Source organism: Daphnia pulex, chromosome 3, assembly GCF_021134715.1.
Source record: "Daphnia pulex isolate KAP4 chromosome 3, ASM2113471v1".
Classification (NCBI taxonomy): Eukaryota; Metazoa; Arthropoda; class Branchiopoda; order Diplostraca; family Daphniidae; genus Daphnia; species Daphnia pulex.
The window spans coordinates 11,424,519-11,452,225 of NC_060019.1; the positions used below are offsets into that span (position 1 = coordinate 11,424,519).

The 27,707-nt window shown below is 40.7% G+C and overlaps 5 protein-coding genes across 13 annotated transcripts; 4 read left to right on the forward strand and 1 right to left on the reverse strand.

Moving 5' to 3' along the window:
• Positions 1–172: 172 nt before the first annotated feature.
• Positions 173–2,592, forward strand: LOC124190140 (vacuolar protein sorting-associated protein 33A-like). Of its 2 annotated transcripts, none has more exons than XM_046582702.1 (12): positions 173–260; positions 326–403; positions 485–681; positions 746–852; positions 912–1,045; positions 1,105–1,298; positions 1,360–1,447; positions 1,511–1,615; positions 1,683–1,977; positions 2,050–2,176; positions 2,238–2,407; positions 2,483–2,592. In XM_046582702.1, exons 6-11 carry the CDS (start codon positions 1,189–1,191, stop codon positions 2,302–2,304), a joined length of 792 nt encoding a protein of 263 aa, XP_046438658.1. In that variant the 5' UTR covers positions 173–260; positions 326–403; positions 485–681; positions 746–852; positions 912–1,045; positions 1,105–1,188; the 3' UTR covers positions 2,305–2,407; positions 2,483–2,592. The 2 variants fall into 2 exon arrangements, with proteins under 2 accessions (XP_046438658.1, XP_046438659.1); XM_046582703.1 differs by having other exon boundaries at positions 2,238–2,398.
• A 645-nt stretch (positions 2,593–3,237) lies between these two features.
• On the forward strand, positions 3,238–5,756 carry LOC124191287 (translation initiation factor eIF-2B subunit gamma-like). 3 transcript variants are annotated; one of them, XM_046584426.1, is made up of 11 exons: positions 3,238–3,352; positions 3,575–3,734; positions 3,793–3,947; positions 4,016–4,181; positions 4,280–4,487; positions 4,562–4,698; positions 4,770–4,960; positions 5,026–5,091; positions 5,155–5,303; positions 5,361–5,458; positions 5,526–5,756. In XM_046584426.1, exons 2-11 carry the CDS (start codon positions 3,587–3,589, stop codon positions 5,576–5,578), a joined length of 1,371 nt encoding a protein of 456 aa, XP_046440382.1. In that variant the 5' UTR covers positions 3,238–3,352; positions 3,575–3,586; the 3' UTR covers positions 5,579–5,756. The 3 variants fall into 3 exon arrangements, with proteins under 3 accessions (XP_046440382.1, XP_046440381.1, XP_046440380.1); XM_046584425.1 differs by having other exon boundaries at positions 3,250–3,395; positions 3,557–3,734; XM_046584424.1 differs by having other exon boundaries at positions 3,250–3,395.
• A 556-nt stretch (positions 5,757–6,312) lies between these two features.
• LOC124191289 (SOSS complex subunit B2-like) lies at positions 6,313–7,359 on the forward strand. Its single transcript, XM_046584429.1, has 3 exons — positions 6,313–6,607; positions 6,692–6,871; positions 6,959–7,359. The coding sequence occupies exons 1-3, from the start codon at positions 6,517–6,519 to the stop codon at positions 7,300–7,302; spliced, it is 615 nt and encodes a 204-aa protein (XP_046440385.1). The 5' UTR covers positions 6,313–6,516; the 3' UTR covers positions 7,303–7,359.
• On the reverse strand, positions 7,348–8,798 carry LOC124191288 (testis-expressed protein 264 homolog). The gene is made up of 4 exons (XM_046584427.1): positions 8,302–8,798; positions 7,998–8,219; positions 7,747–7,903; positions 7,348–7,693 (listed from the first exon to the last, which is right to left on the reverse strand). Exons 1-4 carry the CDS (start codon positions 8,563–8,565, stop codon positions 7,554–7,556), a joined length of 783 nt encoding a protein of 260 aa, XP_046440383.1. The 5' UTR covers positions 8,566–8,798; the 3' UTR covers positions 7,348–7,553.
• An 858-nt stretch (positions 8,799–9,656) lies between these two features.
• Positions 9,657–27,047, forward strand: LOC124191290 (calcium/calmodulin-dependent protein kinase type 1-like). Of its 6 annotated transcripts, none has more exons than XM_046584435.1 (10): positions 9,657–9,931; positions 10,010–10,334; positions 11,376–11,510; positions 16,431–16,505; positions 18,728–18,866; positions 19,703–19,826; positions 19,950–20,090; positions 20,876–21,002; positions 21,208–21,295; positions 26,668–27,047. In XM_046584435.1, exons 2-10 carry the CDS (start codon positions 10,207–10,209, stop codon positions 26,851–26,853), a joined length of 1,143 nt encoding a protein of 380 aa, XP_046440391.1. In that variant the 5' UTR covers positions 9,657–9,931; positions 10,010–10,206; the 3' UTR covers positions 26,854–27,047. The 6 variants fall into 6 exon arrangements, with proteins under 6 accessions (XP_046440391.1, XP_046440390.1, XP_046440387.1 ...); XM_046584434.1 differs by having other exon boundaries at positions 9,673–9,867; XM_046584431.1 differs by lacking the exon at positions 26,668–27,047 and adding an exon at positions 23,876–24,215 and having other exon boundaries at positions 9,677–9,931; positions 16,419–16,505.
• Positions 27,048–27,707: the final 660 nt, after the last annotated feature.

Genomic DNA, 27,707 nt, shown 5'->3' on the forward strand with positions numbered 1-27,707 from the left:
AATAAATTTATAGAAATCTAAACTACTGCATCGATTTTCTTCAAACTTTTTGTGTAAACTTACAGTAATTTATCTCAGCGGATAGGTAAGTTTCGATTCATTTGGTAATACTAAATTTAATTTAATTTTATGCGGATTTAGTCATTAGCTTTTTGTGACTTAGGACAACCACAACATCAATTCGATTGTCTGTTTGTTTTGTTTTTGTTGTCTGATTTATCAGTTAGTCAGTTACCGAACGTCGTCATCATGTTGACATGGTTAGCTTGCAATTTGTAATTATTAAAGTAACGCATAATTTCAACATTCCTGTTTCAATTCTTAGGCAAAAGACTATACTATGGATTACCTTATTCATCATTGTCATTGTAATTGTTTCGCATAGCTAAATGCTTCATGAAGGGTAAATCAACGCAATATCATTTATTATTTTGAGTTTTCTTACGTATTTTGTTTGCCTAACTAATTTTGTTGTGACGCCCAGGAAAATGACCATAAAATGGGTTTGCTTGATTTTCATGGTAGTGTATTAAACCATTTCTGTGAGTCACTCATTGATTTTGTTGTGACGCCCAGGAAAATGACCATAAAATGGGTTTCTTGATTTTCATAGTGCACTAAACCATTTCTGTGAGTCACTCACTGATATAAATACCATATGATGAGTAGTCATCATGTATGGTAAGCACTGAAATAATTTACCATAATTGTAATGCCTCACGATAAATTTTATTTTGACTGTTAGGCTAATGATTAGAAGTTAGACATGAATATGTATCGTCCTCACCTAAATTTGGATGTGCACGTGTCTGTTTCAGAAAGAAAGTTAAGGACAGGAGAAGATGAGCATTGGTGATACTAAATTTTATTTTATTTTATGCGGATTTAGTCATTAGCTTTTTGTGACTTAGGACAACCACAAAATCCATTAGGTTGTCTGTTGACAGTCTGTTGATGTCTTGTTCAGTAAAAATAAATTTCGTCAACAGTTTTGTTATTGTTACAGGATATTGTTTCTCTTTTAGAGAAGTTCAGTGGAACAAAGGTATTTTGGTGTGTGCTATTCCATTTAAGAAATGTACGTAAATTCATCAATTATGCTAGGCAATATTTTGGGATGAACAACTCACTGGCCCCATTGGTTTGGTGGCAGAATACAGTTTTCTTAAGGAACTAGATGTTGTAAAAATGTTTCAGTTAAAACCTGGGCGCTTGCCTTCCATATCTGTTAAAAATATGCTGTTCATCACAAGACCTGAAGTTGAGCTGATGGATTGTATTGCCGATAACTTGCACAGGTATGAATAATCTACATATTTTAACTTTAAATAGTCAACAATAAGTTAATTTACATTTCAGCGAAGAAAGCCAAGGACATTCTGCTAGTAAGGAATATCAGTTAATTTTTGTCTCCCGACGAAGTGCAGTATGTGAACAGCGGCTCAAGGTTGGTTAAAGTTACTTAAATCAGCGAAGAAGAAATTGTTGACAAAATTATTACTTCATTTAGGACAAAGGAGTGTATGGAACTCTTACTTCTATTGATGAACTGCCTGCTGATTTTTTCCCACTAGATAGTGATGTCATTTCAATGGAACTCGATAATGTTTTCAAGGTATTTATTTATGAGCCAAACTTTGAAAGGGATTGCTTGTCATCAATTTCTTCAAATTTATTCTCAGGATTTATATGTTGACAATGAAATCAGCTCCTTACACCAAATTGCTCATGGGTTAATGTCCCTCCAAAGTTTATATGGCATTTTCCCCAACGTTGTGGGTAAGGGGCGCCATGCCCGTAACGTATTCGAATTGATGACTCGAATGCGACGTGATATTGGGGTAGACTGTGATCCCCCCATGTCTCCGTTGTTCGACACTCTCATGATCATTGATAGGACTGTAGATTTGATAACTCCTGTTGTCACTCAGTTGACCTATGAGGGTCTTATCGACGAATTCCATGGAATAAAACATAGTAAGAAAGTATTGTTAGCTTCTGAGTAAAACAATTATTTTACTTGCATTTTGTGGTTTCATTGTTATTTAGATACAGTCAAGCTTCCAGGAGAAAATTTTCAAGCCTCATCAAATGCGGGCCAGTCACCTCGCTCTGATGGTAGCTCTGTTAAATCTGTTGTTCTAAACTCGGCCGAAGAGCTTTACGCTGATTTGAGGTGAAATTTTTAATCAGACAAATTTTGCTTCCGACAGTTTTAAAGTTATTTATTTTCGCAGGGACAAGAACTTTTCAGCCGTGGGTACTGCACTCAGTCGCAAAGCTAAAGCTATTTCAGCTCAGTAGCCTGGATAACGCCATTGTTGCATTTGGAGGTGTTAAGGTTTCTGCATTCGCACGCGATAGTGGAGAAATATTCCTAGACTCCTTCGATGATTCGGTAATCATGGTTAGTTTAAACTCAATAATATTTCTCCAGCAGTTTTTTTCATCGGGATTTTTTTTTCTTGTGTATTCTCTTTAGATCAACCCGGATATACCTGATGAAAGGGAGCTGAGGGAGTGGCTTAAAGACAATCAGTAAACAAATCCTTTTTTACTGATTGTCTGAAGATCTTAATTACTTGACGTCCTTAAACATCGACTGCAGCTAATTGCCTCCATCTTTTTTCTCGAATTGTTGCCTCCATCTGTTTCCCTGAATTGTTGCCTTGCCTCAAACTTTTTTCCTAAAATATGGCTTCGATCTTGTAACCTGAACTGTTGCCTTTTTACCTCAGCCCTTGTGATGGAGAAATTGGGCCACTGTCTGAGTTTAACTCAAGAATTTCGTAAAATGATAAATGATAAAATAATAATAAATTTATTTCGTAAATGATAAAGAAAAAAAATCCAGGAAATTACAATAAACAAAATCTTACGAAATTCCTACATTTTAATTGTTTTGAAAATATAAGCAAAAGCTTTTAACTGATATCTTGCACGTTAATACCCGAGGGCGAACCTGGAAGGGTCTTGTTTCGTTATTTCTGATCTTACTTAACACATTTTTAGATATCGACAAAAATAAATCGTGGCTTAAAATTTGTATATTTTATCGGAGTAGAAGGAGGAGGAGCTTATTTGTTGGTAATTCAAGCAAGTCTAATAAGTAATAAGTCGCAGGATCCTGAAAAAAGGATAATAAACCGTGAATAATTGCAAATTGGCTCCTCCCTCTTTGTGGGCGGAGTTAAGCTTTCCATGGAGGTGTTTCCACGATTTTGGCCAAACCGCCTCAAACCCGCATCGTGCCCGCATTTTACCCACTGCATTTTGAGAATTTGAGCTAGTGTTTTAGTGTTTTGCTGTTTACAGCTGTTTACGAAACGTGTTTAATTTTGTCTACCGTGAGGTTAAATATCTGCTATTATTTTATTACGATTCATTAAATTAAGGTACCCGTACATACTTTCCGTTTGGTTCGATTTTTTTTAGTTAGAAATGTTTGTGTTGTGCGTTTCTGTAACACCGTTTGTGTTACCTTTCCATGTGCTAACAGATACAAAACGCATCATCCTTTTATTTTCTAATTCTCTCTATGTTTGCTATTTATTAGTTTATATTTGTATTCTAGTGTTCTTTAATCATGGAGTACCAAGCAGTAATAATGGCTGCTGGAAGGGGTTCACGTATGACAGATTTAACTCATGACCGTCCCAAGTGTCTATTACCAATATGCAACAGACCAATGATATGGTTTTCATTAAAAATGTTGGAAAATGCTGGTTTTGAAGGTATTTCAGTTTTTGTTTTGAATAAAGTTACTTTTATGTGACAAGGACTACTTTTTAGATGTCATAGTTGTTATCCATGAACAGTTTCGAGCTGAAGTTGCAGCTATTCCAAGCAAGTATGGTTTGAACATCAAACTGGATATAGCATGTCTTCCAAAAAATGAAGACTTTGGAACAGCTGATTCTCTTAGACTAGTCAAAGACCGAATCAAGGTATAAATCTTTAATAATGCAAGATTTTTATCACATATACTATACCTTTAAATCCAATCGAATTGCAGACTGATGTCCTGGTCATTAGTTGTGACTTGGTATGTGATATACCATTGCACAATGTGTTTGACTTACACAGAACTCATCAATCAAGTGTGACTGCACTTTTTAGCCAGTCCTCTCCAGAAGTAATGTCAACTGCAGTGCCTGGTCCCAAAACAAAATTCAAGCAAGGTATATCTTTCAGCATTCACTAGATTACTTTTAATAACAAAAAATGTATGATAGTATATTCATCAAATAATAATATAAAACTTCCCTTAAAATTTTAGAAAGGGACTTGGTTGGATTGGATCTGCAAACACCTCGTCTGGTTTTCTTAGTCTCAGAAGCAGATTTGACTTCAGAAAACGAGGAGGAACTCTCAATCCGAAAATCAGTGATGAAACATTTCCCACAGATAAGTGTTCAAGGTAACTTGCTTGACGCTCATCTCTACGTTATTAAGAAATGGGTCTGTGATTACATTGCCGAAAACCGGTAAGTCACACCGTTATTTAAATATATTACGCGTTAATGGATAAATCATAAAAACAAACAATTTTTTAACATAGGTCATTCACTATGCTGAAGGGTGAGGTCTTGCCTCATCTTGTGCGAAAACAGTTTATAAAAACTCAAAGGAAAAAAAACGAAAAAGAACTCCCCAATGCGGATGTCTCGGTCGTTTCTTTAAATACTACAAATCGAGGCACTATAAATAGAATTTGAAATCTCTACGTCTAAAGTCTAAATAGTATTATAATTTCTTTTTTTGTAAAGATATTTGCAGCTTCCTTGTTGATGTCGAAGAGGAAGAGAAAATCAGGAGCTACTCTGTTTGGAATGATCATCGTGGTGATTTGCGTGGCCCGTACCAAGACCATAATATCCGCTGTTTCGCTTATGTGGCCAAGGAAGGCTTTTGTCTACGTGCAAACTCGCTGAGCAACTATTGTGAGCTCAACCGACAAGTAAAGAAAGAAATTGTTAACTAGAATCGATCGACGATATTATTATTATTTAAAATGAAATTTAGGTTATTAAAAGATGGAATACAATGTTTCCTGATGAGGAAATCACACCACCCGTATCCAAAGCACAAGTAACGAAGACCCTTATAACTTTTAAATGTTGGATAAACATTATAACATTTTTTATAATATAGGTGGGAACTGATTGCCTTATTGGTGAAACGAGTCAGTTATCGGACAAGTGCTCTATTAAGCATTCGGTTATTGGTCAAGGTTGCAATATTGGAGAAAAAGTTAGGATTACCAATTGTATCATCATGGATAACGTTACGATCATGAAAGAGTAAGATGAGATTATTTATTTTTCTGCTACAACGTATATGAATTGTCTTCTTTTTAGAACAACTCTTCAAGGCAGCATTCTGATGGATAATTCGGTAATTGAGAATAGTTGCGATTTAAAAGACTGCATAGTGGGACATACCGTACATAGCAACTGTAAGTTATACTTTAAATGATAAACAGAAAAGGTTGCCATTCTCACGTTTCAATTCTTCGCACTTAGGCAAATCTACCAACGAAGTTTTGGTTGATGCTGATCGGCTCTTGGAAATATGAGTTTAAGTTATTTGAGATGTTTTTCTCAAATAACTAACTAATAAGTGGTGATAATCCTTCGGGCGATACCTTACAATTGAAAGGCGCTGTTTGCGTGGGCCGTTGGTATGCCTAAATTGCGAGACATCTCCTTGAATTTTGGTTGAAAGTATACAAACAATAAAATTTGCTAATTACATATCTAGTAATATTTTTTTAATTACGATTAAACTTGAACTGAAGAAGATGTATTAAAATTGTGCATCTAGTGATACATCCTTTTTTAACCGCGAAGCAGAAAAAATCTAACCCGAAGCTGAACGAGAATTTGTTTTTATTTCTTATTTAATGTTCTCGGTTGGTTCAACTTTTTCTTCTTAAAAAATAACGACGTCTATTTATTTACTTAAATCCGGATCGTCTATAGGCGTATAAGAATACCGCGACATGATTTAGATACAACTAACTATTTTTTAAATCTATGCGTAGTGTCTGTTTACTTACTGATTTATAATCCGTCTTCTTTTCAATTTACGCGCCGTGAAACATGTTATCAGCAAAAAAAGAATTCTTCATCTCAATCATTCAGTTTCAAACAATTTAAAAAAATGTCATCAATTAATTATACAACTTATAATTTGAAGATGTTCTTTTCTTCGATTATAAATGACATTTCGATTTCGCCTCTTGCGAGTTTTGCCCGCTACTAGACCGCTCGGGCGCTCATTGAAGCACACACAAATAATTGGCATTGTTGCATCAAGGAACAAGCAGTCTGCTTCTGCCTCGAAGTTGTTGATATTTTCGTTCTTCATATCATTTGAGGTTTTAAAAAAAATTTCAGTGCTGAATAAAGCAACGGATATTGGTCTATGAATTAGTTTTTGTATGGTTCGTTTGCTGGATAACAACGAAAAATTCTTAAGTCTTAAGTTAATTGACAACTAACCGACCTAACAATGCAAGAGCTCAGACCAGAGCTCACTACTGTGAGAGATTTAAAACCTTCAATGAAAAATCTAAATATGATTTTTATTGTTCTTGAAATTGGTAATAATGACTTGTTTACTTTTCTCTTACAAAGTAATATGCATTAATAATTGTTTATCAACTTCTCTCTGTATTTGTTAACAGGAAGACCAAATGTGACAAAAGACGGACATGAAGTGAGATCTTGTAAAGTGGCAGACAAAACTGGTTCTATAAATCTTTCTGTTTGGGATGAACCTGGCCTTTTATTACAACCTGGAGACATTTTAAGAATATCTAAAGCTTACGTGTCTGTCTGGAAGAACTCACTGACACTTTATATGGGTATGTCATCAATCAATAATAATTAATAAATGCTATTTTATTTGATGTGATAAAACAATTTGTAACCATTGTTTTTATTTAATTCAGGAAAAGGTGGAGATATTCAGAAAATTGGTGAATTTTGTATGGTATTTTCTGAAATTCCATTCATGAGTGAACCAAACCCAGATATGGCTACACAGTTGGTTGGAGGGACAAGTGGTCCTGGAAATCAACCTGCCAACCCTCAAGCTGTGAATGCAACAATTCCTGGAGTCGGACCTCGTCCACCAGGTAATGGAAGACAACAAAATTTAAACGGTGGAGCATGGCCATCACCTGCTCCGGCTTCAGGGACGATGGGCGGTAATGGAACGATTCCAGCTCCTTTTCCAAGAGGACCCGTTCCGCCTTCCAAAGGTGGAGGCAAAAGGGATCCAAGAAAAAGATAATGTATATTCAGGCCGATTCTCACACAATACTATAATAAAATTTTGTTTTTGGAGTAAGGAGGTTTACTTTATTATCTTACTCCCAAAAGAACATCATACACTGAATGGTTCAGGAGCTAGGATTGTTTTACAAGACGCAGTACGCAGTAGTGTAAACATACACAGAAATATTTAAAACTCATTAAATGAGTAGAGAAAAAGCCTGTAGTCCACTAGAAGAGTACAATCTATCAGAAATATTTTAGGATGATTTATGAATGATTCAATTCTTCAAAAGATGATCCTGAATCACTATCCTCTACTCCATTTATTTCTGTTTTCTCAATTTCTTCTTGTTCATCTTCAGTGTGATCATACTGGTGATGGCTTGGTTCTTGTGCAAGTTCTGAATCTACATCAAATGGGGTTAGATTCACAGTTAACAACACTTGCTGACTTTTTTACCTTGATTTTCAGACACATCAACAGTTGAGTTTGCTAATTCATCAGCTTCTAGGGTTTCTTCAACATAAAATTCATCCTGTCTAGATAGAGGTGACATGAAGACTATCTTATCATTTTCATAAATTTCTATCATAGGATGGGCACACAGATTGCTTTCCTAGAGGTTTTAAATTAAAAGAGAAATTATGTATAATAACAAATTAAAATTTAGATTTTTCAAAGTGAGACCTTGAGACAATTTGAAATATTACCTTGATATATTCAGCAAGTTTAGGATACACACGTGCTACTCCAATAAAAATGGATACAGTGTTATTGAAAGGAAAAGTTGTAAGTACAGCATGATCTACTGCTGGCAAAACTAATTCCTTGAAACCGTGCTCAAGAAAAGTAGAAAGATGAGCATTGTCAGGTTCAGATTCTCCTTCAGATAGAATTACTCCAACACAATATCTCAGCTCTGATGGGTTTACCTGCAGTATCAAAGAATGGTTAACTTATAAGAATACTTGAAAATCAATTAATCTATCTACTCTAATGTTAGAATAATTATACCTGTTGTGGATCATCATAGTATATTCCTATGGTTTTCAAATCAGGTATTAAGCTATGTGCTTCTGTAAAGAGATGACCTGCGTTTTTGTATGGTCCTCGGGCAAATTTATATGCAATACGCAAATTGGTAAATGGAGGGCGTTGAGCTCTGATTTCAATAGTAGCAAATAGCCCCGAATAAACAAAAAAGTAACCAACTGAGATGAAAAATACAATTAACAAGAAAATCAGGTAAAAGACGAGATCGTTTGCTTCAGCTTCCATGTTACTTCACAGATCAATAAGTCATAGAAAATTAAGCTAAATTTGTGCTAGTGGAATAGAAAGCCCTTTACTGGTAACCGATCACAAAGGGGGGTATCTTTCTTTATTCTTCAGACAGCTGATTCTTGTTGCGATGTGCTGCCTCGTGATGTTATGTTTACAGGCGCTTTATAAAGACTTGGAAATTTGACGATAGATGGCGGGAAATCCGAAACCTTACAAATATTTCATACCTACAAACAAAAATTAATAAAAAAATTAATCGTATTAAAATTTACACCCAAAATATTTGATTTACCAAAAGAAAATAGGCTAGCTCGTTTAATTTTCTCAAATTTTTCTGGGAATTCCAATTTGCAAGGACGAACAAATTTAGAGCTGTAAAACGATAGGGCAGAAATAGAATTTCGCAAAGCTCCTCGAAAGTGGAAGAGGAAGAAATAATAAGAAGCGAATCGGAGTAAAAAATTGGTAAAACCCTTTATTTTTAGCTACTGCTAGATTGTGCCTTGACCACTGTGAACACATTTTAAAATCTAGTTTTTAATTTGATCCAATTGAACCAATTTTTACGTGGGCTCTTCTACGTTGTTCTGTTTCAAGGTTGTTTGATCAATATTTGGCGTGCGAAGCGGCTGTAGATAGATATTAACGATATCACGTACAGAGAAACTCCCTTCTTGCACGCGACTAGTGTCGTTAGGCTAGCGTATTCGCGGTTACGGGTTAATGGGCGAATATCGTGTTTTTATCAGTATTTTCCCCTTTATCCACAAATTGTAGCGAGCAGCTCTTAACTATTTAAGACGCAAAATTTTTCTGTTTTTTTTTTGTTTTTTTTTTGTTTGTTTTTGAATTGTTCTCTTTCTTTCAGATAGTTTCACTAAATCACTAATTGTGTAAGCTACAATTTTACCGCCGGTTTTTTTATTGGTCTTATATAATCATGTATGGAGGCCAGACAGATTTCAACATCGTGAAATTGTAAAGTTGGTGATATTTCGCATTTGCAGATGGCGCTAGTGGGTAGCACCTTGAATAATCAGACCACAAACGTATTGTTGGAAGGCCTGAAGACTCTATAGTGGGTTTTCCCTTTTTCGTGACTCCCGTTTAGTACTGGTTGTAACTTGACAGTAGAGACCAGTGAACAGTTAGCGGTCGTGAGCTCAAGTCGCGAGTGAACGATCCTGTGAGTGAACGAAATGTGCAGCCAACAGATGCCCTAACAAAAGCTGGTGGTTGTTTGACGTTAATTGTCGACCTAACGTTCATTAGTTCCAATAAATTTCCCAATTCAGAGTGAGTGAATTCATTTATAAACGAAAATATGTATCCTCAACTTGCTTTGAGAAAACGAGTAACGGTGATTACTTTTTGATGGACCGGGAATGATGTTTTAAAATCATACTTATCCTATTCTAAATTTCTCATTTTTCTACAGATTCTTTCCGCCTTGATCCACTGGCTCTTCGTGACAACCCACATATATTAGTAAAGAAAGAGGCAGAAAATGGTGTAAGGGAGTGAAGTGTCTGATTGATATTGAAACTGAAGTGAACACTACAGAGACTGAAAGAAATCTAACAGCTTTTAGTGCAAAGTAATCATCACAGACTTTCAAACAGCAAGAATACAAAAATGCCTTTTTTTGGTAAACGTGATAAAGACAAGGAGTCCAGCAAGAAGAGCACCAATCTCTTGAAAAAAGATGACAAATCCTCACCATCTCTGGAGGACAGATATGAACTGAAAGATCTCCTTGGAACGTAAGTTTGGCTGTCACACCAACTGCCTTGATTAAGGCTAGCTCTGGTATCTTTAATTTGTCTATGGCCCATTTCCAAATTTACGCCACAAGAATTGTTAACCAAATAATTCCCACCACTAGCCAAAATCTAGTACACATTACCTCACTGATGAATTTCCTATGCGTGTTGGAAAACCAAAGACTATATCTTTGACTGGCATGCAGGATTAGACATTGGGCCCATTTTTAGGTTGTGGTAGTTTTCAATGTAGAAACTGGTTCTCCAATTGAGGTCAGAATGTCTTTCTTTTATTTTAAGAGTATAGGTGTGTGTTTTCATGAAAAAAAAGAGGAGAGGGGGGGGGGAGGAGAAGGGGGATGACAGCAGGGTGGAAGGTTTCTCGTTTGACTCGGTACTCTAGGAACATTTCTGCTGGCCTGAATTACATTCCACTTTCCATTTCAGCCCATCATTGTGTGTAGCTTCCTTTTAAAATCCCCCCGGCCACACGCACACGCACTTTCTCTTACCCCGTCATTGAACTTCTTTCGAGTCCCGATTTCCGACCACAAGGACCTGAATATATCTTGGCGAATGAAGACGGATGGTTGGGCAAGCACAACTTGTGTGTGTGGTAGATGGAAAACTCGTTATCTTGTATGAAACCACGTCGGAAATTTCATGTGGTTTAGATTTCTCGCCTGGAATCATATAGTACCCAATAAAAAAATGGAAATAACGAAGAGAAAGGGCATTATGTGTTTAGTAAACATGTAAATAAAATACCAGTCAGCATTAAGTCGATGGCTGGAGTTAAAAAAAACAAAACAACAACTTGTCTTCAAGGTCAGGTGTATCTACTGGATAATTCAAATCACACGGTCCTGCATCGACTGTTAATCTAAAAATTATTTGTCTGCTGGAGACTTTCGGATTCGACAGGAATGCTGTGTCATATTTCCACGACTGTCATTCGACAAGTTCACGTTTTAATACTTTTTTCTTCTTTTGTTTTCTTGGAAAGCTAATTTTGATTTATCGTTTGCTTCTGTATTCCAGGGGTGCTTTCTCGCAAGTGCGGCTGGCCGAATCGAAAACAGAAGCTGGCAAGCTGTTTGCCGTCAAAATCATTGACAAGACGGCGCTCAAAGGCAAGGAAGACTCGCTAGAGAACGAGATCAAAGTTCTACGAAGGTAAGTCTCTCCCGTCGACGTGCTCACTGCCCTTCAAAGATAGTAGTAGCTTGCGTCTCAATCTGGTTTCTCCGGTCTACATTCCTGCAACATTCACTGCCGTCTTTGAACCTGGCCTTATTCTGCTAGCACTTTGGGAAGGTATAACAAATGAGCGTCGCGCTTATAGCTCGGCCAACGCCAACACAAGAGTCCACTGCGACTTTGCCTTCGAATCTCATTTAGAAAGCTCTTGCAACTCTAATGACGGTCCGATTGTAAATTATCAGCGGGGAGCATGTAGCCGAGCTTTACTTCAAGCCTTGTATAGTTCTATCGATTCGATTCGAGAGAGAGAGAGAGGAGAAAAAAGGCTAAGTAAACGAGAGAAATCGCTTCGAATGTACTGCGAAACAGCTCCAGGCAAACTCGTTCTCAATTGCTACCAATCTACTCGTATTCAATCATTATGGAATAACAAGAAGTCAGATTTGGCCGCTAGTTTTTTTTTCGGTTTTATCTTCCAAGTTGGAGGTTATGACTTGTTCAGCTCTGCCGAAATGGTCTAGACGTTTTCCCTCTCCTTATTTGGTTATGCCTTCGGCAAAGATCACTTGATTGGATCGGATTACGACATTCGATCTAGCGACAGGTGACGATGCAATTAAATTGTCTGTCGTGTCTCTTTCGTCCAATTAACTCCATCTTTTGTTCTCTATTTTTTTTCCCCGTCATAATCGATTGATTGCTCACCTTCATTCATTTGAATTCTTTATTCGAGCTTCGAGTCGTTTCGGATGATTTGCAATCAGCTTTTATTTTTTAAATATTCTCCACGTTCTTTTTTGGGGCCATGGCCGAATCGTGGATACCAGAACGATTCATCACCACCGCCGCGGCTATATCGTCTTTATTCTTTCGGCATTTGTTCCCTTTTCCTTTTGTTTCGGGTCCATCGAGCATCGCTTCTTCATTTGAGAATGGATGGGAGCCTGGGAGGGCATGTAATATCACTGCGCATTTCTTTTTCGGTTGGAAGATGTCGCATTTGGTCCACTACTAACGTAAATGGAAAATCCCCGTGGATCAACCGGAATTTCCGCTCGTGCTCGGCTGCTGTTTCTAGATAAGAATGCCGATACAAGTCTGTGAGTGAGCTTAACGGAACGGTAAATGGAAAAATGATGAGAGAGTCGCTACTACTACTGCTCGTAAGTAACGATAGTAACGGGTGGAGGAGAAATAATGATCTGCTCTTGTGTTCGTGAACTGATTATGAAATAAAAGGGCAGGATAAAAAGGAAATAAATAATTCAGAAGTGGAGTGAGTTTCGCTAACGAAGCTATCTAGAATGAGAGCCGTGTTATGTTTCTCACTGTCTCATCGTCTAATGAAGATGTCAAAGGGGTACTCCCCCCGTGTCGTACCTTTTGCGTCTCTTTTTCCCCGTCTTTTCTTCATGTTTCCCCCCATCTTTTTCGTTTGTTTTGTCATTGAATCCTTCTTTTTATCGATTTCAACAGAGGACGGAGACCGTAGGGGGGTGGGGGGATTAGAATGAACTCGGGACCCGAGTTCTCTATTAGTCCTTGGGTTTCTGCATGGCGATTGGGAGGGAAGGTCGGGATCGATCCAGGTTTTATTTGCCTTTCCCTGTTCTCCATAAAGACAACATGGAATGCTACACAGATTTGGTGCCCAAGAAACAACATGGCGTCCGCCCGTGTCTCCTCTCCATGTCGACGATGATGCATACGACGCAAGGAGTTAGTCCAACAACGAAGTCAAAAAAAGGGGAGGGGGGAAAGCAGAAAGCACGAGTTTTGTCTGATGAGCGGAACTGATGCGGACTCGATGCATCCTCTCTTCCAGTCTTGAGCTCTTCTTTCGAGTATCACCAACCGTTCGCCAGTCAGGCGGACGCAAATTGTCAGCCTCTTCTGCGGAATATTTCTCTCTTTAGCGGAAGAGGGGGGTGGGATGGAACAGGATTTCCCCTAGATTGAACCGCTATCTACCGAGAGTTCTCAATCAAAAGCTTAGCGTTACATCCCTCGCTCTTCTTCTTCTTCTTTTTCGTCTGGACTGCACGGCTAGCTTTTGAAGCCCGGCGTTGCTGCGTTGCACATCCGCAAAATCTCCAGCACCCGTCTAACTTATCTATAGCGTTGCCGGGACGGACAAAGCCGGTGAAATGGAAAAAAAGATGAATTGGCTGCTGCTGCTGCCTCATCCATTGGCCCATTTGGTGCTTTGCCTGGTTTGACAAACAGAAAATCGTTCAACCGGAATGGATATGTATTTAACTATTGAAGTCGGAAGAGGCTTCGATCGACGGAGGAGAAAGTTGGCACCGCTAATGCTACCGTGGCCGGAATCATCGTATTCCAAGAGGATCGACGTCAGTGCTGATTATTGAACGGCAAGGGCGGAGGCCAGCGACATTCAGCAGTCGATTTTCATTTTAAAAAAAGTAAGGAAGGTTCGACGGAACGTATCGATCCAATTGATGGGCTTCTTCTTTCTTTCTTCTTCTTCTTTTTCTCCTCTAGCCGTAGCCCCCCCCCTCGTTTTTCATTTGTTTTCTTTGGGGGGCGGGAGAGCCTGTCCTTTTTCGGTTGTACAGTACGTACAAGACAGCCATAAAGGTTGTGACTCGTGAACTTGGCGTCTTCCCTAGTCGAAACGGACAGATTGGTGACATCTTGGGTCTATCGCGGAAAAAAAGGACAGCTGCAATGGAGATGGATCGGAAATGATTCCATTTTACTACGGCTTCCGCAGTCTGAGGAGGTGGAAACGAGGAGTCAAAGAAACAATCCAGACAGGAGGGGGGGGGGGCAACCGGCTGTTAACTTCTACTTAAATGACTGCACATCCCGGTGAAATCAGCTGTCTGGCAATTTATTAGCGTTCAAAGCTAAAAGCACTCCTAAGTAATTGTTGAAGCTTGAATGGTAATGGAGGGAAACCCTGGAAAGAAAAGAAAAACCCAATCGTCAAAATGACTGAACTGGCACTTTTCGATCGATAGCGAATGGGGGGGGGGGGTGCTAAACAAAGATGGGAGACTTTTATTCAATGTCCTTTGACCCTTTTATGAGGGGTAAAAGCTCTGAGATAAATGAATAGTACTTTCTTGGCTGCCAACCTGAAATTGGGGTTTTCGAATCATCCCGAATTCGGTTTTTAAAATTGATGTTGCTACTCTGATACAGTCGTCCTTCTCTATCTGGTGGAGGGGGGGGGGCTGTGGAGAAGACCTCGATCGAGCGCTCGTGCTCAATCGCATTAGCGTCGACATCCAATCTCGTTGCAAACGGCACGAGCCGTTCCTTCTATCTATTTCTTTTCTTGCCCTACACATGTCGAAGAAGGAGCTGATGCATCGAATTGTTGGCCGCCTTTTTTTTTTATTTTGCGCCCGTTGAGCAAAATGAAAGTAGCGCAGACGAGTTGTATAACATCCACTTCACTTTATGACAATGATGTGTCGAGACAGGAAACTGTGTAATACTACCGAGTTTATTGATTCCGCCCCAGTTCTGTGCAACTGGGCTACTAGTTATTACTAGACTCGGCGGGTAATGGATGCTGCTGGTGGGACTCGATGCTATATACTCATGTCCAGTGGCGGTACAACTTGTTCTCCGCCATGGATACAAGGCTCCGCCTAAAAGGGCGGTAGTGCATTCAACATATATATTTTAGAAACAAGAAAAGAAACGTGTAGAATCTCTAAGTCTTGTATAGGTAGAATCGTTCATCTGTGGCCTCTTAGCGACGTCCTCCTAGTGACAAGGGGAGGGAGAAACAGTAAGAAAGAGAAAAATCTAACAAACAACTAGCACTACTATCATTCGCTTCACTCCGCTCCTGTCAACGTCGTCTGAGAAACACGACGTCCTTCCGGGTTTGATTGTATTCATTCACTCATTTTTATTCTTGCCTTCGACCGGAACCTGTGTCTATGACTACCATTAGGAACTCAGTGACTTGTTCTCTTTTTTTTTCGTCTTTCTTTGTACTTCCTTTTATTTCCGTTTATTTTTTTTTTCAATATCATTACACAGAAATGTGTAATGTCGCTATTGTAGATTCGACTGCGCTGGGGCCATTGTGTAGGGACCGGCGCTGGAAACGGACAGGTCTTTGTAGGCTAGCCACTGCTGACACCATTACAGTATTACTATTCAGTATTTCCTTCTTTTGGCTAGAGGATATTTAGGACCACTGGGAGGCCAGAAGAAAAGACAGCCTAGAGAGAGAGAGAGCGATGGGCCGTGAGGGGGGTAAAAGGAGAGAAAAGAAAAGAAGTTTGCTTAGATTTGAAAGGCTGACGTGTGTATGAAAGATGCTGGCCAGAACCAAGCGCTATTGTTGTCTATCCTTCACGGCCACTGCGGGCGTCAACAGCCCGCCTATTCTTCGTTACGAGAAAATACAGAAAAAAGCGTGTGCAGCAGCGCGCTGAGGTTTCCGCTCCGTACATTTTCTCTTCATTTCTTCATTTCTTGTTTTCTCCCTCTCCCCATACTTTGCACTGAGACCGCGGCGTTGTTCCGTCTAAGATGTAATACCTTTGGTGCCGCAGCTGTGCGCCCGGGATCACTTCATCATCATCTTCTCACCCAGGGGGAAATCAGAAAGTCCATGCGATGCGGATGAAAAATGCGCTGATATAACTCTTGCGGGAAAGAGGGGGTGCTAGTAATAGTAGTTGTAGAGGCTCCGTACGTATTCAGTTATTCGTGATTTAAACTTATGAGGCTTCGTTTTCTACATCCTGGTAGAGCTCTGCGCGGTTTTGTAGCGTAGTGTAGATGGAGATGGAGCCATCAAGTTCTCGATCCAGAGACGTTCCATCTCCAGTCGGGCTGTTTTGGCACCTAAGTTGTCTGTGTAATTTCTCCCGTTCTTGTTTGTTGGTTTTCCGACAGGCTCAAGCACCCCAATATCGTCCAGCTGCTGGAGACGTACGAAGACAAGAGCAAAGTCTACCTGGTCATGGAACTGTAAGTAAACTTTTTTCTTTTCAATTCAAAGTTAGAAACATTAAACATTCCCGCAATGTGGTGTATACAGCATATCAAATGTTAAAAAGAAATGCCCGAGTGTAGAGACTTTTCCCCCCATTTAACGTCTGCATTATCCAATTGAGAACTGGCATTTAATCCTCTCCGCCGACCACTTATACCTCTATTTCTCCGTCTGTGATTGCCTCGTCTCAATGGCATTCCCGCTCACAAAAGAGGGGGGGGGGATACAACTTGGCTTTAATCACGCCGGTTCTCCGGACCACTAGGGGGCATTTCCAACCGACCGTTTTCCACACACTTGAAAGTTTCTAATCTCTTTTTCCGTCCTCACTTTTTTCTTCTTCTTCTTCTCGCACTCCCTCTCGTTCCCCCCTCAATCCTTTCAAGCGAGCGCAACAATCAGTCAACACCAAACCCTTTGGGGGGGAAAAAGTTTTTCTTTTTCTTTGCCTTTGCATCGAGTTGGAAGCAAAAACTCCGTTACTGAAATGGGATTACAAAAGTGGAAGAATCAAGAGTTTCTTAGTCCGCGATTTTGGCAGGGGGGGGGGCATTTTTCCACAATACTCGTGAATTTATAAGCCGAAAGGGAGTGAGCGAATTATCGAGCGCTTCAATTTTTGTTCCTTGTAATAATAACCGAACTAAGGGGGGGTTGGGGAGTGAAAAAATAAAATGTCGGCAATCGATAAACGCGAGCCCCGCCCAATCGAATATGAGTTCCCATGGACGGCTGGGCATAGCGCTGGGTACACATTGGTCAATAGATGAGTGAATTACGCCTACCATTGTGTGTTCTCTTTTTCCCATTTTTTTCTTTCATCGGATCCCCCCCCCCCTCCCTACCCTACTGGAAAAATGTAAATTGAATATTGAGAACGAAAAAAGACGACAGGCTCAATCGATCTTTTGGCACGAAATGGTCGCCTCCCTATTTCCCCCCCGTTCGCAAACAAGATTCCCGCATCGTACAGCTGCTTAATGCTGTTATTAGACCAACTATATATGCAGCAGCCATTGCCTCGTTGCGCGGAAAATGAACAATCATTTTGTCATTCATCGGGCTTTTTTCATTATTATTGTTGGGTGAGGGTTTAGCTGTTGCCGTTCAATAGCGACGTAATAATAATCATCATACAAAATAAATCCCATTTCGTGAGTTTTTTTTTCCCTTCTTTCTCCCCGTCGGCAACGTATATTTAAACGCGGAATTGGGAAGACGGCAGCAAATCATTTGCATTTAAATCACCTCGCCTCCTCTTTTACATTTCAAACACACTCCGCCGCTAGGTATAGTGATAGAGTGTATCGTTACTCTCGACATTTTCATCAAATTTTCCTTTTTTTTTGTTTGGTTTTCCCTTGTTTTTTTTGTATTCACAAAGAGGAGAAGACGCAAAGTCATTTATTTCGTATTATTGTTTTCATCCTTTTTGTATTATTTCCCGTTTGCCATCCGGGCGGTGCACCTTTTTTTCCGGCTCAACAACAACAACAACAGAAAAGCGGATGGGCCATTGGGTTTGTTTGTGGATAACAACAAAAGTTGTTTCCCTAGTAGACGATGGAGAAAAGTTGGTGCGTCGTTATCGTGTGGCTATTGGAGTTCCACTACTCGCTGGCCAAAGATGTTTAAGAAAGTTAACTTGAGCAAGACACACAGACTCGATCCTCCTCCTCCTCCTCCCTGTGGATGCAGTTAACATCTTTTGGTTGCGTATATTCCGCGTAATTTCCTGATTTTCAACCCGGATCGATAATCGATTGGGGGTCTTATCCCTTTGGGCTGGCGTTGCCAGCAACTTGTTTCAGATATTCAACGGTTATAACGATGTCGTCTTCATTGTTCAATCGTTTCCATCTTTCCGTGGGAGGTCATTAGATAAATTATTGTCGACTACAACTATATCAGACGTGGTGGATACTTTGTGCAGAAAACAATTCAATATTGATGTTGGTTGGTTGGTGGGGGGAGTATGTGCGACGAAGTGGGCCATATTGTGTGTCTTGTGTGTTTTTTTATTGGCTCTGTTGTTGACGGGCAGACTCGCTACCCGCACTACCACCATCGAGTGGCCGAATCAAAAGAAATCGATAGCTCCTAGTCCATGGCTGTCTGTCTGTCTGTCTGTCTAGCTTAGAGCTAGCCGACCCCAATAAAGTTGATTCACTTTTTGATCCGTCGTTTATTAATGCAGAGTGACAGGTGGCGAACTCTTCGATCGCATCGTGGAGAAAGGATCGTACACGGAAAAGGATGCGGCCGATCTGATGCGACAAGTCCTCGAGGCCGTCGACTACATGCACGAGCAAGGAGTCGTCCATCGCGATCTCAAGGTAAACGCAATCCGTCTTATATATCCCCTCTCCCATTTGTTTTGTTTTTCCTTTCCCGACGGATTCCGCCATTGTCAAGAGTGACGAAAAAGGAAAGAAACAAAACAAAAATGATGAAAACATGAGAAAAGAAAGAAAACAAGTCGCCTGAAAAAGAAAAAAAAAAATCAACCCAACGAGAATGGCGTTTTCGAGCGTGTGAGAGACCATTCCATTGTCTTCCGGTGTGGGACTGACTCTGCTACGCACACATATAAGCTGTACAGTAGTAATAGTGTGGGTGTGACGGTAGAGAACGTGATGATAAGAATGTTATGTCAGACTTGGGGGGGTCGAAAAAGAAGAGCGACAGAATCGACTGTGTGTATGTACACACATATATTGTAATCCGATGTGTGCGTGACTGTAACCTCCCCGCCGGCTCTCTCGTTTCTCTAACACACTGCTGGACTTGTCAACTCGCTACCTATACAAATTGTGCGCCGGCTGATATTATTTTTCGGATACTGTCCAGCAGTTGTCGCTGGTCGTGACTTTTAGCTCCGCCACTCTATCCTCCCCCTCCTCTCTGCCCATTACTAACTACATACCCAGCTAGTCTAGTCAGGACCGGGCGGGATGGATATGGTGTAGCACCTCGACACCCACCTTTTGCGATCGAAATCCAGCTGATGAGGCAATATTCAGCCCCTGCGTGCTTAGATGTTGCATCGCTCCTATCGTGTTGGATCGATAGATTTACCATTGCAGTAGTCTGTCAATTATATCTTTCATTCCATCAATGAATTCATTGTGTGTTTTTTTTCTGTTTTTTCTTTTTTAAATCCTCCATCCAGCCGGAGAATTTGCTGTACTACTGCCCGGATGAAGACAGCAAGATCATGATCAGCGATTTCGGATTGTCCAAAATGGAAGACTCTGGTATCATGGCAACGGCGTGCGGGACTCCCGGTTATGTCGGTAAGCTTTTTCTTCGGTTTTTTTTATTTTACTTTTGAGATTTGGCATGTCGAACCGGCTCCCCTGTCCATAAAAAAAAAGAAAGAATAATCTATAAATGCACTTGTTGCCGTTTTATGACAGCACCGGAAGTGTTGGCCCAAAAGCCCTACGGCAAAGCCGTCGATGTCTGGAGCATCGGAGTCATTTCCTACATCCTACTGTGCGGCTATCCGCCCTTTTACGACGAGAGCGACGCCAATCTCTTCGCACAAATCTTGAAAGGTAAAAAAATAAAAATAAAATAAAATAAACCTGGGGATCTCTCGATATTGATCCAGTTTTGTCTGCTCAATCGGTTGTCGTCGATCCGGTAGTAACCCAATATCGGCCGACGGATGAGGTAAGAGAGAGGCGGATAGAGAAGAAGAAAAAATAAAAATCCTTCTCCTTATCTCTCTTGCCTTCGTTTCTACTCCGACGCGCCTGAAAACGGGCCGCCAGTATCAAATGGTTTTTTGGGTTATTGTGTCCTGCGTCGTAACGAAAGTGGTTTGACGTCACAGTCACACCACCAACCATCCAGGCAACATCCTGGTGCTTCGTGCAACCGCTCACGTACCGGGCGGAAAAATTCTCCGCTACGACGGCCGAATGACAATGAGATGGAGAGAGACGGTCGACACAGCAACGAGGAAATGTGCTCGTCCCCTTTTGACAAAATGACCCCTTTGGGGGGGGGAGGTGGGCTATTGACGTTTGGGTGGGGTGCTGTCGCGCGCGTTGTTATTAATCAACTCGAGTTCACCATTTTGGCACTTCATCCCCCCTTCGGTGTTTGTGTGTGCGGGGGGAATAGGCCCCCGGCAATCGGGATCGATAAAATCTCTCACCTCACGACCGTTTCCCGCTTGTTTCGCTTCTCCGTCGTTCAGAATAAGTGCGGATGTGGTGTTGTTGTTGTTGTTGTTGCGGCTAATAGAGCTGAACCTTGAACGGTGTCGAAATGGCTGTTGACGTGTTGTTGTTTGCTTTTTATTAATTTTGTTTGTTTTATCTCTCTCGGTTAGGTGAATTCGAGTTTGACTCTCCGTATTGGGACGAAATTAGCGATTCCGCCAAGGATTTCATCCGTCGACTCATGTGTGTCGATGTCAACAAGCGTTTCACATGCCGCGAAGCCCTCCAACATCCCTGGTATGGATTGCGTCACGATTTGTTTATTGGAAAAAAAAACTGCTGAGGCTGCCGCCCGACCCATCCCAATGATTTAAATGACGGCCTCAGCTGACTCCGAACCTTTCCCAACCGTTTTTTTTTTAAATTTTGTTTTTACATTTTTTATTGGATAACCAAATCTTTAATTTTCTTTCTTTTTCTTCACCCTCCTGCCATCCATCAGGATATCTGGCAATGCCGCCAGCACCAAGAACATCCATAGTTCCGTCTCTGAGCAACTGAAAAAGAACTTTGCCAAGTCGCGATGGAGGGTACGTCTATACTTGAAACATTTTTTAAATTCCAATTTGTCAAGGTTTATTTTTTTCGTTTTTTTTTAATCTTTCATTCTTTCCTCATTTTTATTTCTTTAAAAAAATCTTTAACTTCCTCGTTCATACAGTACCCACCAAACTATTAGGTACACCCCCCTATTTTCAATGCATTCTTATGGCACTACGTGTCCTAGAAAAATGCAATAACTCTTGAACCGCTTGGGCTAGATTTTTTTCCTTTTGGCCCTGAGTAGATCTAATGATGATCTACATTTTTTCTACACATGAAGTTGTCGTAGGATTAACCCCCACGGCGCTACGGTATCGTTCAGTTTATTAGGTACACCCGTTTTCCCCCCATATGCGCCGTGTTAAATACGGCGTTTTTCAAAATTTACAAAAAATACTAAAAATCAAGCTAAAATCTTTTTCTTTGTGCCAAAAGATGCAGAATTCTTCACTCTATGTGAATATAAAGAATAATTTACAATCAAACCAACTCAGAGAACCCTTCCCTATACCTCAAAGTTTTCCACTTCAAAATTTGGCGAAATTGGGCGCCCTCTGCTGGCGAAAGTGCAAGTTTGTTGAAAAAAGTACAAATTTTGAAGTGGAAAACTTTGAGGTATAGGGAAGGGTTCTCTGAGTTGGTTTGATTGTAAATTATTCTTTATATTCGTATAGAGTGAAGAATTCTGCATCTTTTGGCACAAAGAAAAAGATTTTAGCTTGATTTTTAGTATTTTTTGTAAATTTTGGAAAACGCCGTATTTAACACGGCGCATATGGGGGGAAAACGGGTGTACCTAATAAACTGAACGATACCGTAGCGCCGTGGGGGTTAATCCTACGACAACTTCATGTGTAGAAAAAATGTAGATCATCATTAGATCTACTCAGGGCCAAAAGGAAAAAAATCTAGCCCAAGCGGTTCAAGAGTTATTGCATTTGTTCTAGGACACGTAGTGCCATAAGAATGCATTGAAAATAGGGGGGTGTACCTAATAGTTTGGTGGGTACTGTATATTTGATGCTACTACTATACCTCGTCTATTTTTCTCGTAATAATCTTTTTACTTATACTTTTTATACTCTACTCATCTTTGCCGAGCTCTCTCGTTCTTCTTCCATTCATTTTCATTTTTCTCATCCGCATTTTGAAATATTGATTGCAATTAATCCTCTCGCGCCTCCCGGTCTACACACACTCGAAAAATCCTTGTGCGTCAGACTTCTTCTTCTTCTTCCTTTTTTTATTTTTAAATTTTTACGAGGATTGCTAACGACTGTCTATACAACTCCGCCCCGACTCTTTATATCTCTTCCTGACTCATACACACTCACTGGCTCCTCCTCTTTGCTCACATTTTCGGTGATGGATGTCTCTCATCTTCTCTAAGACTAAGAGAGGAAAACAATTCCTTTTGGCCAGCGGAGCATGATCCTTTATACCCATCCCAAAATCCTCCTCCCATTTTTTTTTCTTTCTTTCTCCTTTTCCTGAGCTGTCACTTCTTGTGTTGACATTATTCCCCCCTTCTCTGTTACGTTGATCATTGTCTCTCGGGAAATTTTAACCGGACGAAACCCGATAATGGGTAGGATCGAGATGCTAGCCTGGATGGGTTTTTGATTCCTCCGGGGTTGTGTAACAGGAGACGGATAGGCGCCGGACAAGACACAAGTCGACGATCGTTCCGATGGACACTGTGACGCTCACATTTTATTTATTTTTTTTTTTTCAAAGGAAATCAAATGACATTGGGAGGAACGAGTCACGTGCTCGTCGAGCTACTGCTCATACACATTTTGGCTTCACCTGATGAATGTCAAATCGATTGCGATGGCGGGCTGGGTTGTTTTTTCTTCTTTTTTGCCTAGGGAAAGGTTACGTGCGTGTGTCAGTCAGTGAGTCTTTTTTCCTATTTTTTTTTATTTTGCCGAGAAAATCAATTGGATTGTGACAGGCTCGGCAACTCGAATGTAGCGCTCGACATTTACCCGATACCTTTCACCTTTCGTGTGTCCAATTTCTCGACTGCCCTTAACATCCGATTTCCGCCAACAGTCCCGACTGACAAGCGTAGTAGCCAAGAGAGAAACTGGGCAGCAGCAGCAGCAGCTTCTCTCCTCTCTCCTCTCACTAGAGCCACTTTGGCCGTCGTCTCCGGTTGACAAGTGGACTCATGGTCTATACGCAAGTACGCCATTTATTGGATCTTGAGCGACTTGCCAGTCAAAACTCGTGTGTCCAGTTGTCCGATCCAATTAGCGGGATTGACGCGACGAGTAAAGGGGCGAAGGAAACGGCACACAGTGGCCGGCAGGTCTGGCTCAACTCGTCAAAAAGAAAAAGGTCCCGGCCAACCAATGGGGAAACAAAACAGTGGCTCATGAGAAAATATATCCATATCATATCATATTATAAATATTATACGTGTGTGTATATATGCAGAGTTTGCAGGAGAGAGAACTCGTCTGAATAATTGCCTGGTCCGTCTCTCTCTCTCTCTGTGTGTGTGTATTGTGTGTCTCTTTTGTGTCGGTGCGGGCCGGCGCATCGGCGTGTGTGTACAGCAACTGATGCACGCCATCGCCATGGTGCACAAGATGCAACGGTTGGCGCTCTCCTCGTCGTCCATGATTCCGGCCGCCATCCAGGAGGAGAAGGAAGAAGCGGCGGCCAATGCCAAGGCCGGCGTCGAGTCCAGCAGCACTCTCAACCATAGAGAGGAGCAGCAGCTCGACGCTATCGATATCGACCCTTCCTCGTCGACCGCAGCTTCTTCTGCGGCCGCTTCTTCTTCTACCGCTCCGGCTGGCGTTCCCGTGGCGCCGGGTTCATCGATCGCCGACGGTTCCACCGCCGATCCCATGGATCTCTAAAGTCCGTCCGGCCATTTCTGAAATAACAAAAGAAAAACAAAAGAACTGCTGGTTATTTCCGCCTCGCTTTTTTATCACCACTCTTCTTTCTTTTTTCATTTTCATTTTTTTATTTTTTTACCGATCCTCGTCCGACATGGGTCCGTTTCGATTGAATGGCCCATGTTTTCTTTTTCTTTTCTTTCTTTTTTTTGTTTCTCCAATCTTCTTACAAATCGACGCTGGCACTTCGAGAAACGGACGTCCGAGCTGACATGTGCGTGTTTGGGACTTGACTTCATCTTGAAGTCCGTCTCTCTTTTTTTTTTCTGTCTTTTATTTTTATTTTTGCTCTTGTCTTTTGTCCGTTTGTCGGTTCAGAGATTGTTGCGGACCAATCTCGTGCCGCCCGTTCTAAACGTTCCTAGTAGAAGAGCCAAAAACAAAAACGCAATGGTGTCGCCTTTGTTTCTTTTCGATTAGTTGAGCATGTTACATTCAATGTGTACAGCCACCGTTTAATGTTAGAAAACACGAAATGGCCACTAGGCAGTTTTTCCGTGTTATTGACACACACCGACACACTGTGTGCGCGCCTCACAATGACCTCCACAAAAAAAATTTAGGCCGTCCGTTCATTTAGTTTTTTTCCCGTTCGGATATTCTATGTGTGTGTGTGTATTTTTAGTCTTTAGGTGGTATGCCGGTCACATTTATTTCACCATTTTTTGGTTCTATTTCCGTTGATTGTCGACAAATCCTCTGGGGGTTCGGGTTGATATCTATTCGTGTCGCCGACAAGTTTGGCCAAATGATTCTTGAAACGGAGGGCAATGTCTGACAACCAGAATCACGACGGTGGGAGAACAAACAAAAAAGTGGTTTTTTTCCCGATACCATGTTCTAACCCAAATATTATATTCCATCCCGGCCGAGTCGATAAAGGGGGATGTGTGACTCAAGCTAGACGAGAGAGACGCACGGGTCGTTTAGTCCGCGCAGGCGCCGTCCAACTCTTGATTCTCAATGATACCTTACTAGTAATATTTTGCGTATTTATGTGTGTCTGCGCGTGTTGTGTGATCCCCCCCCCCCTACCTGGCTCTCCTGTACCAACCCCCGCACGTGTGATGATTTATTTTTTCCATCAATTCTATTTTGCCAGACGATCAAAATCGATAGGAGAAGTTAAAATGTTTGGCGACTTTTATTTTTTATTTTTTCCACCCAAGCCTTTTGGTCAACTCTAATTGCGACTGATCGATCCAAGTCTTTCATTTGCTTTCGCTCCTTGATCCTTTTGCTCTTTCATCTCTCTCCTTTCTCTTTTGTGTTCGCCATATCTCTCTTTTTATTTTCCTTTTTTTTCTTTTCTTTCTCATCTTTTCCTTCTTCCGAAAATACGAAAAGAGAAAAGAGTTTGGAATAATCCCACCCACCGCGTGCAGTAGTTCCGCTCGGCTGGGATGAAATTTATTGAAAATTTATTCTTCACGCCGGATAAGTAGTGCGACGAGCCTTGCCGTGATTCAAATGTTAGATAAGAATTTTTTTTTTCTTTTTTGTTTTTCTCTTCCTGCGGGTGGCAACAACATCTTACCGAAACGAAATTGGGCGGTGAATCTCGTCGGAGCGGAATTGAATCCCGTTCGTTCGTTCGTTCGTTCGTTCGTCGGTGGTGGTTTGGGGGTTGGGTTTCGTCGCTGCATAAACCAAAAGATACGGCACCAAAGGGAATGTGTTGCGGGTATGCGGTGCCGCTTCCCACTCACGCGTTTTTCCGCCTTCCTCTTTTTTGCTCATTCCATTCCTGATAGAGAAAAAAAAAAAAAAAAAAAAAAAAAGTAGACGGAATCAACGAATAATGCATTAATAGCGTTTTGCAGCGCTTGCGAACTTTTTTCCCCAACATTCATAAAATACGAGCCCGGGAAACTCCCCCCACGCGGTGAACGACAGTCGCTGGACCGTGTTGTGTATAGCCCGTCGCTCGCTCGCGCTTTTTGATTTATTTATATGTTTGCACGATTTGTTTTCTTTTTTTATTTTCCTCTCTTCTTCTTCTTCGTCGTGGCTGGTCTCACTTGAAAACAGCAACTACGGGCGCGAGTGTTTGACATTCAATTACTCGACGTAATGTGAAACGGGGCATGGGGTTTTCCATTTTTGTCTACAAGTGCCGTAGACGTGCGCGCGTGGGACGCCCGTTGTTTCTTGTTTTATTTTATTTATTTTTTTTATTTGTTTCTTTGTCGATTTCGTCGTCGCATGTTGACTGTGAATTCTAACCGTTTGTGATGAAAGCATGGCAATCACTCGCTTGAATGGCATAACGTTTTTTTGATCCATTTATCCGCGTGTGCGTTTTGCTTGAACGGAGCAAAAGTGTTTGACGGATATTGATGTGTTTCTTTTTCTCTTTTTTTTTGGGTTGGATTTTCTGATTTATTTATTTGATTTTTTTCGTTTTTGGTTGGTTGGCGTCGTCGTCGGATGGTTTGCAGCAAGCGTACAACGCCACGGCCGTCATCCGCCAGATGAGGCACTTGGTTTTGGCCAGCACCAACAGCCGGTCGACGTTGAGCAGTGGCGAAGAAAACAACTCTTCCAGCGACCGCGAGCTCGACGATCAACCGCCCCGCCCCAAATCCGTCAACGCCGCCTCAGCCAACGGACGTCCAGCCCTCTAGCTAGAAAACAACAACAACAACATCTTGAAGACAAATATTATATCAGATCAAACATGAAAAAAAAAAAATAATTTTTTCAAACTTAAAATCTAAAAAAAAAAAGAAGATCCATTTTGATTTTCTCCTCTTTTCGGCTTCTCTTGCAGTCCCTTTGATAATAATCCATTTCATAGAAAAGGAAAACAAAAGAAAACTAAAAAAAAAAAAACTAAAAAAAAAATATCAAATCAATAACAACAATAATAAATAATAAAAGAATATTGTATCATGCATGATATTTGGGTTGACATGGATCTGATATGCTGTTGGTTTGTTTTCTCGCTCTCTTCTTTCGGTTTTTTTTTTTCGATCTGGGCCTTTTTTAAATTTTTTGATTGAATATTTGCCTCGTTTCTTTTTTCCCCTTTTTGCATATAGAAAAGAAAAAGAAAAAAACAAATTTTTTTATTAGGGTTTGTGGTTCTATTTCCCCTAGTTTTTTCGTTTGTTTCCATTCGAGTTATATATATATATATTTCTCTTGTCTCTGTTTTTGTCTTCACTTTTCTTCAATCCTTTTTGGTATTGACGTGTTCCAAATGTTGACTCTGGCTCTCTTATATTCGAAAAAATTTGGCTCTCTATCTCTCTCTTGTTTTTTTTTTTCCTATCCATTTTCGATTACTTCCTCTCTCACTCTAGCTCTCTATTTTGTTGGATTTATTACTTTTCCCTTTTTTTGTATCGATTCCAAAATTTTTCGGGGAGGATTGTGTTAACGGGTATACATATATTCTAATATGCATAGCTTGTAAATGATTCAGAGTTCTTGGTGGACCCCCTTTTTTTCTTATTTGTAGCCGAGTGAATGACAA

Coding starts and splice junctions, on each gene's coding strand:
- LOC124191289 (XM_046584429.1), top strand. CDS start 6,517: ATGCAAGAGCTCAGACCAGAGCTCACTACTGTGAGAGATTTAAAACCT. Junction 6,608..6,691: donor TTTTATTGTTCTTGAAATTG/GTAATAATGACT, acceptor ATTTGTTAACAG/GAAGACCAAATGTGACAAAA. Junction 6,872..6,958: donor CTCACTGACACTTTATATGG/GTATGTCATCAA, acceptor TATTTAATTCAG/GAAAAGGTGGAGATATTCAG.
- LOC124191287 (XM_046584426.1), top strand. CDS start 3,587: ATGGAGTACCAAGCAGTAATAATGGCTGCTGGAAGGGGTTCACGTATG. Junction 4,182..4,279: donor CAAAACAAAATTCAAGCAAG/GTATATCTTTCA, acceptor TTAAAATTTTAG/AAAGGGACTTGGTTGGATTG. Junction 5,092..5,154: donor CACCCGTATCCAAAGCACAA/GTAACGAAGACC, acceptor TTTATAATATAG/GTGGGAACTGATTGCCTTAT.
- LOC124191290 (XM_046584431.1), top strand. CDS start 10,207: ATGCCTTTTTTTGGTAAACGTGATAAAGACAAGGAGTCCAGCAAGAAG. Junction 11,511..16,418: donor GAGATCAAAGTTCTACGAAG/GTAAGTCTCTCC, acceptor TCTTGTTTGTTG/GTTTTCCGACAGGCTCAAGC. Junction 16,506..18,727: donor GTCTACCTGGTCATGGAACT/GTAAGTAAACTT, acceptor TTATTAATGCAG/AGTGACAGGTGGCGAACTCT.
- LOC124190140 (XM_046582702.1), top strand. CDS start 1,189: ATGTTTCAGTTAAAACCTGGGCGCTTGCCTTCCATATCTGTTAAAAAT. Junction 1,616..1,682: donor AACTCGATAATGTTTTCAAG/GTATTTATTTAT, acceptor ATTTATTCTCAG/GATTTATATGTTGACAATGA. Junction 2,177..2,237: donor GAGCTTTACGCTGATTTGAG/GTGAAATTTTTA, acceptor TTATTTTCGCAG/GGACAAGAACTTTTCAGCCG.
- LOC124191288 (XM_046584427.1), bottom strand. CDS start 8,565: ATGGAAGCTGAAGCAAACGATCTCGTCTTTTACCTGATTTTCTTGTTA. Junction 7,904..7,997: donor AACTTGCTGAATATATCAAG/GTAATATTTCAA, acceptor TAAAACCTCTAG/GAAAGCAATCTGTGTGCCCA. Junction 7,694..7,746: donor TGATGTGTCTGAAAATCAAG/GTAAAAAAGTCA, acceptor CATTTGATGTAG/ATTCAGAACTTGCACAAGAA.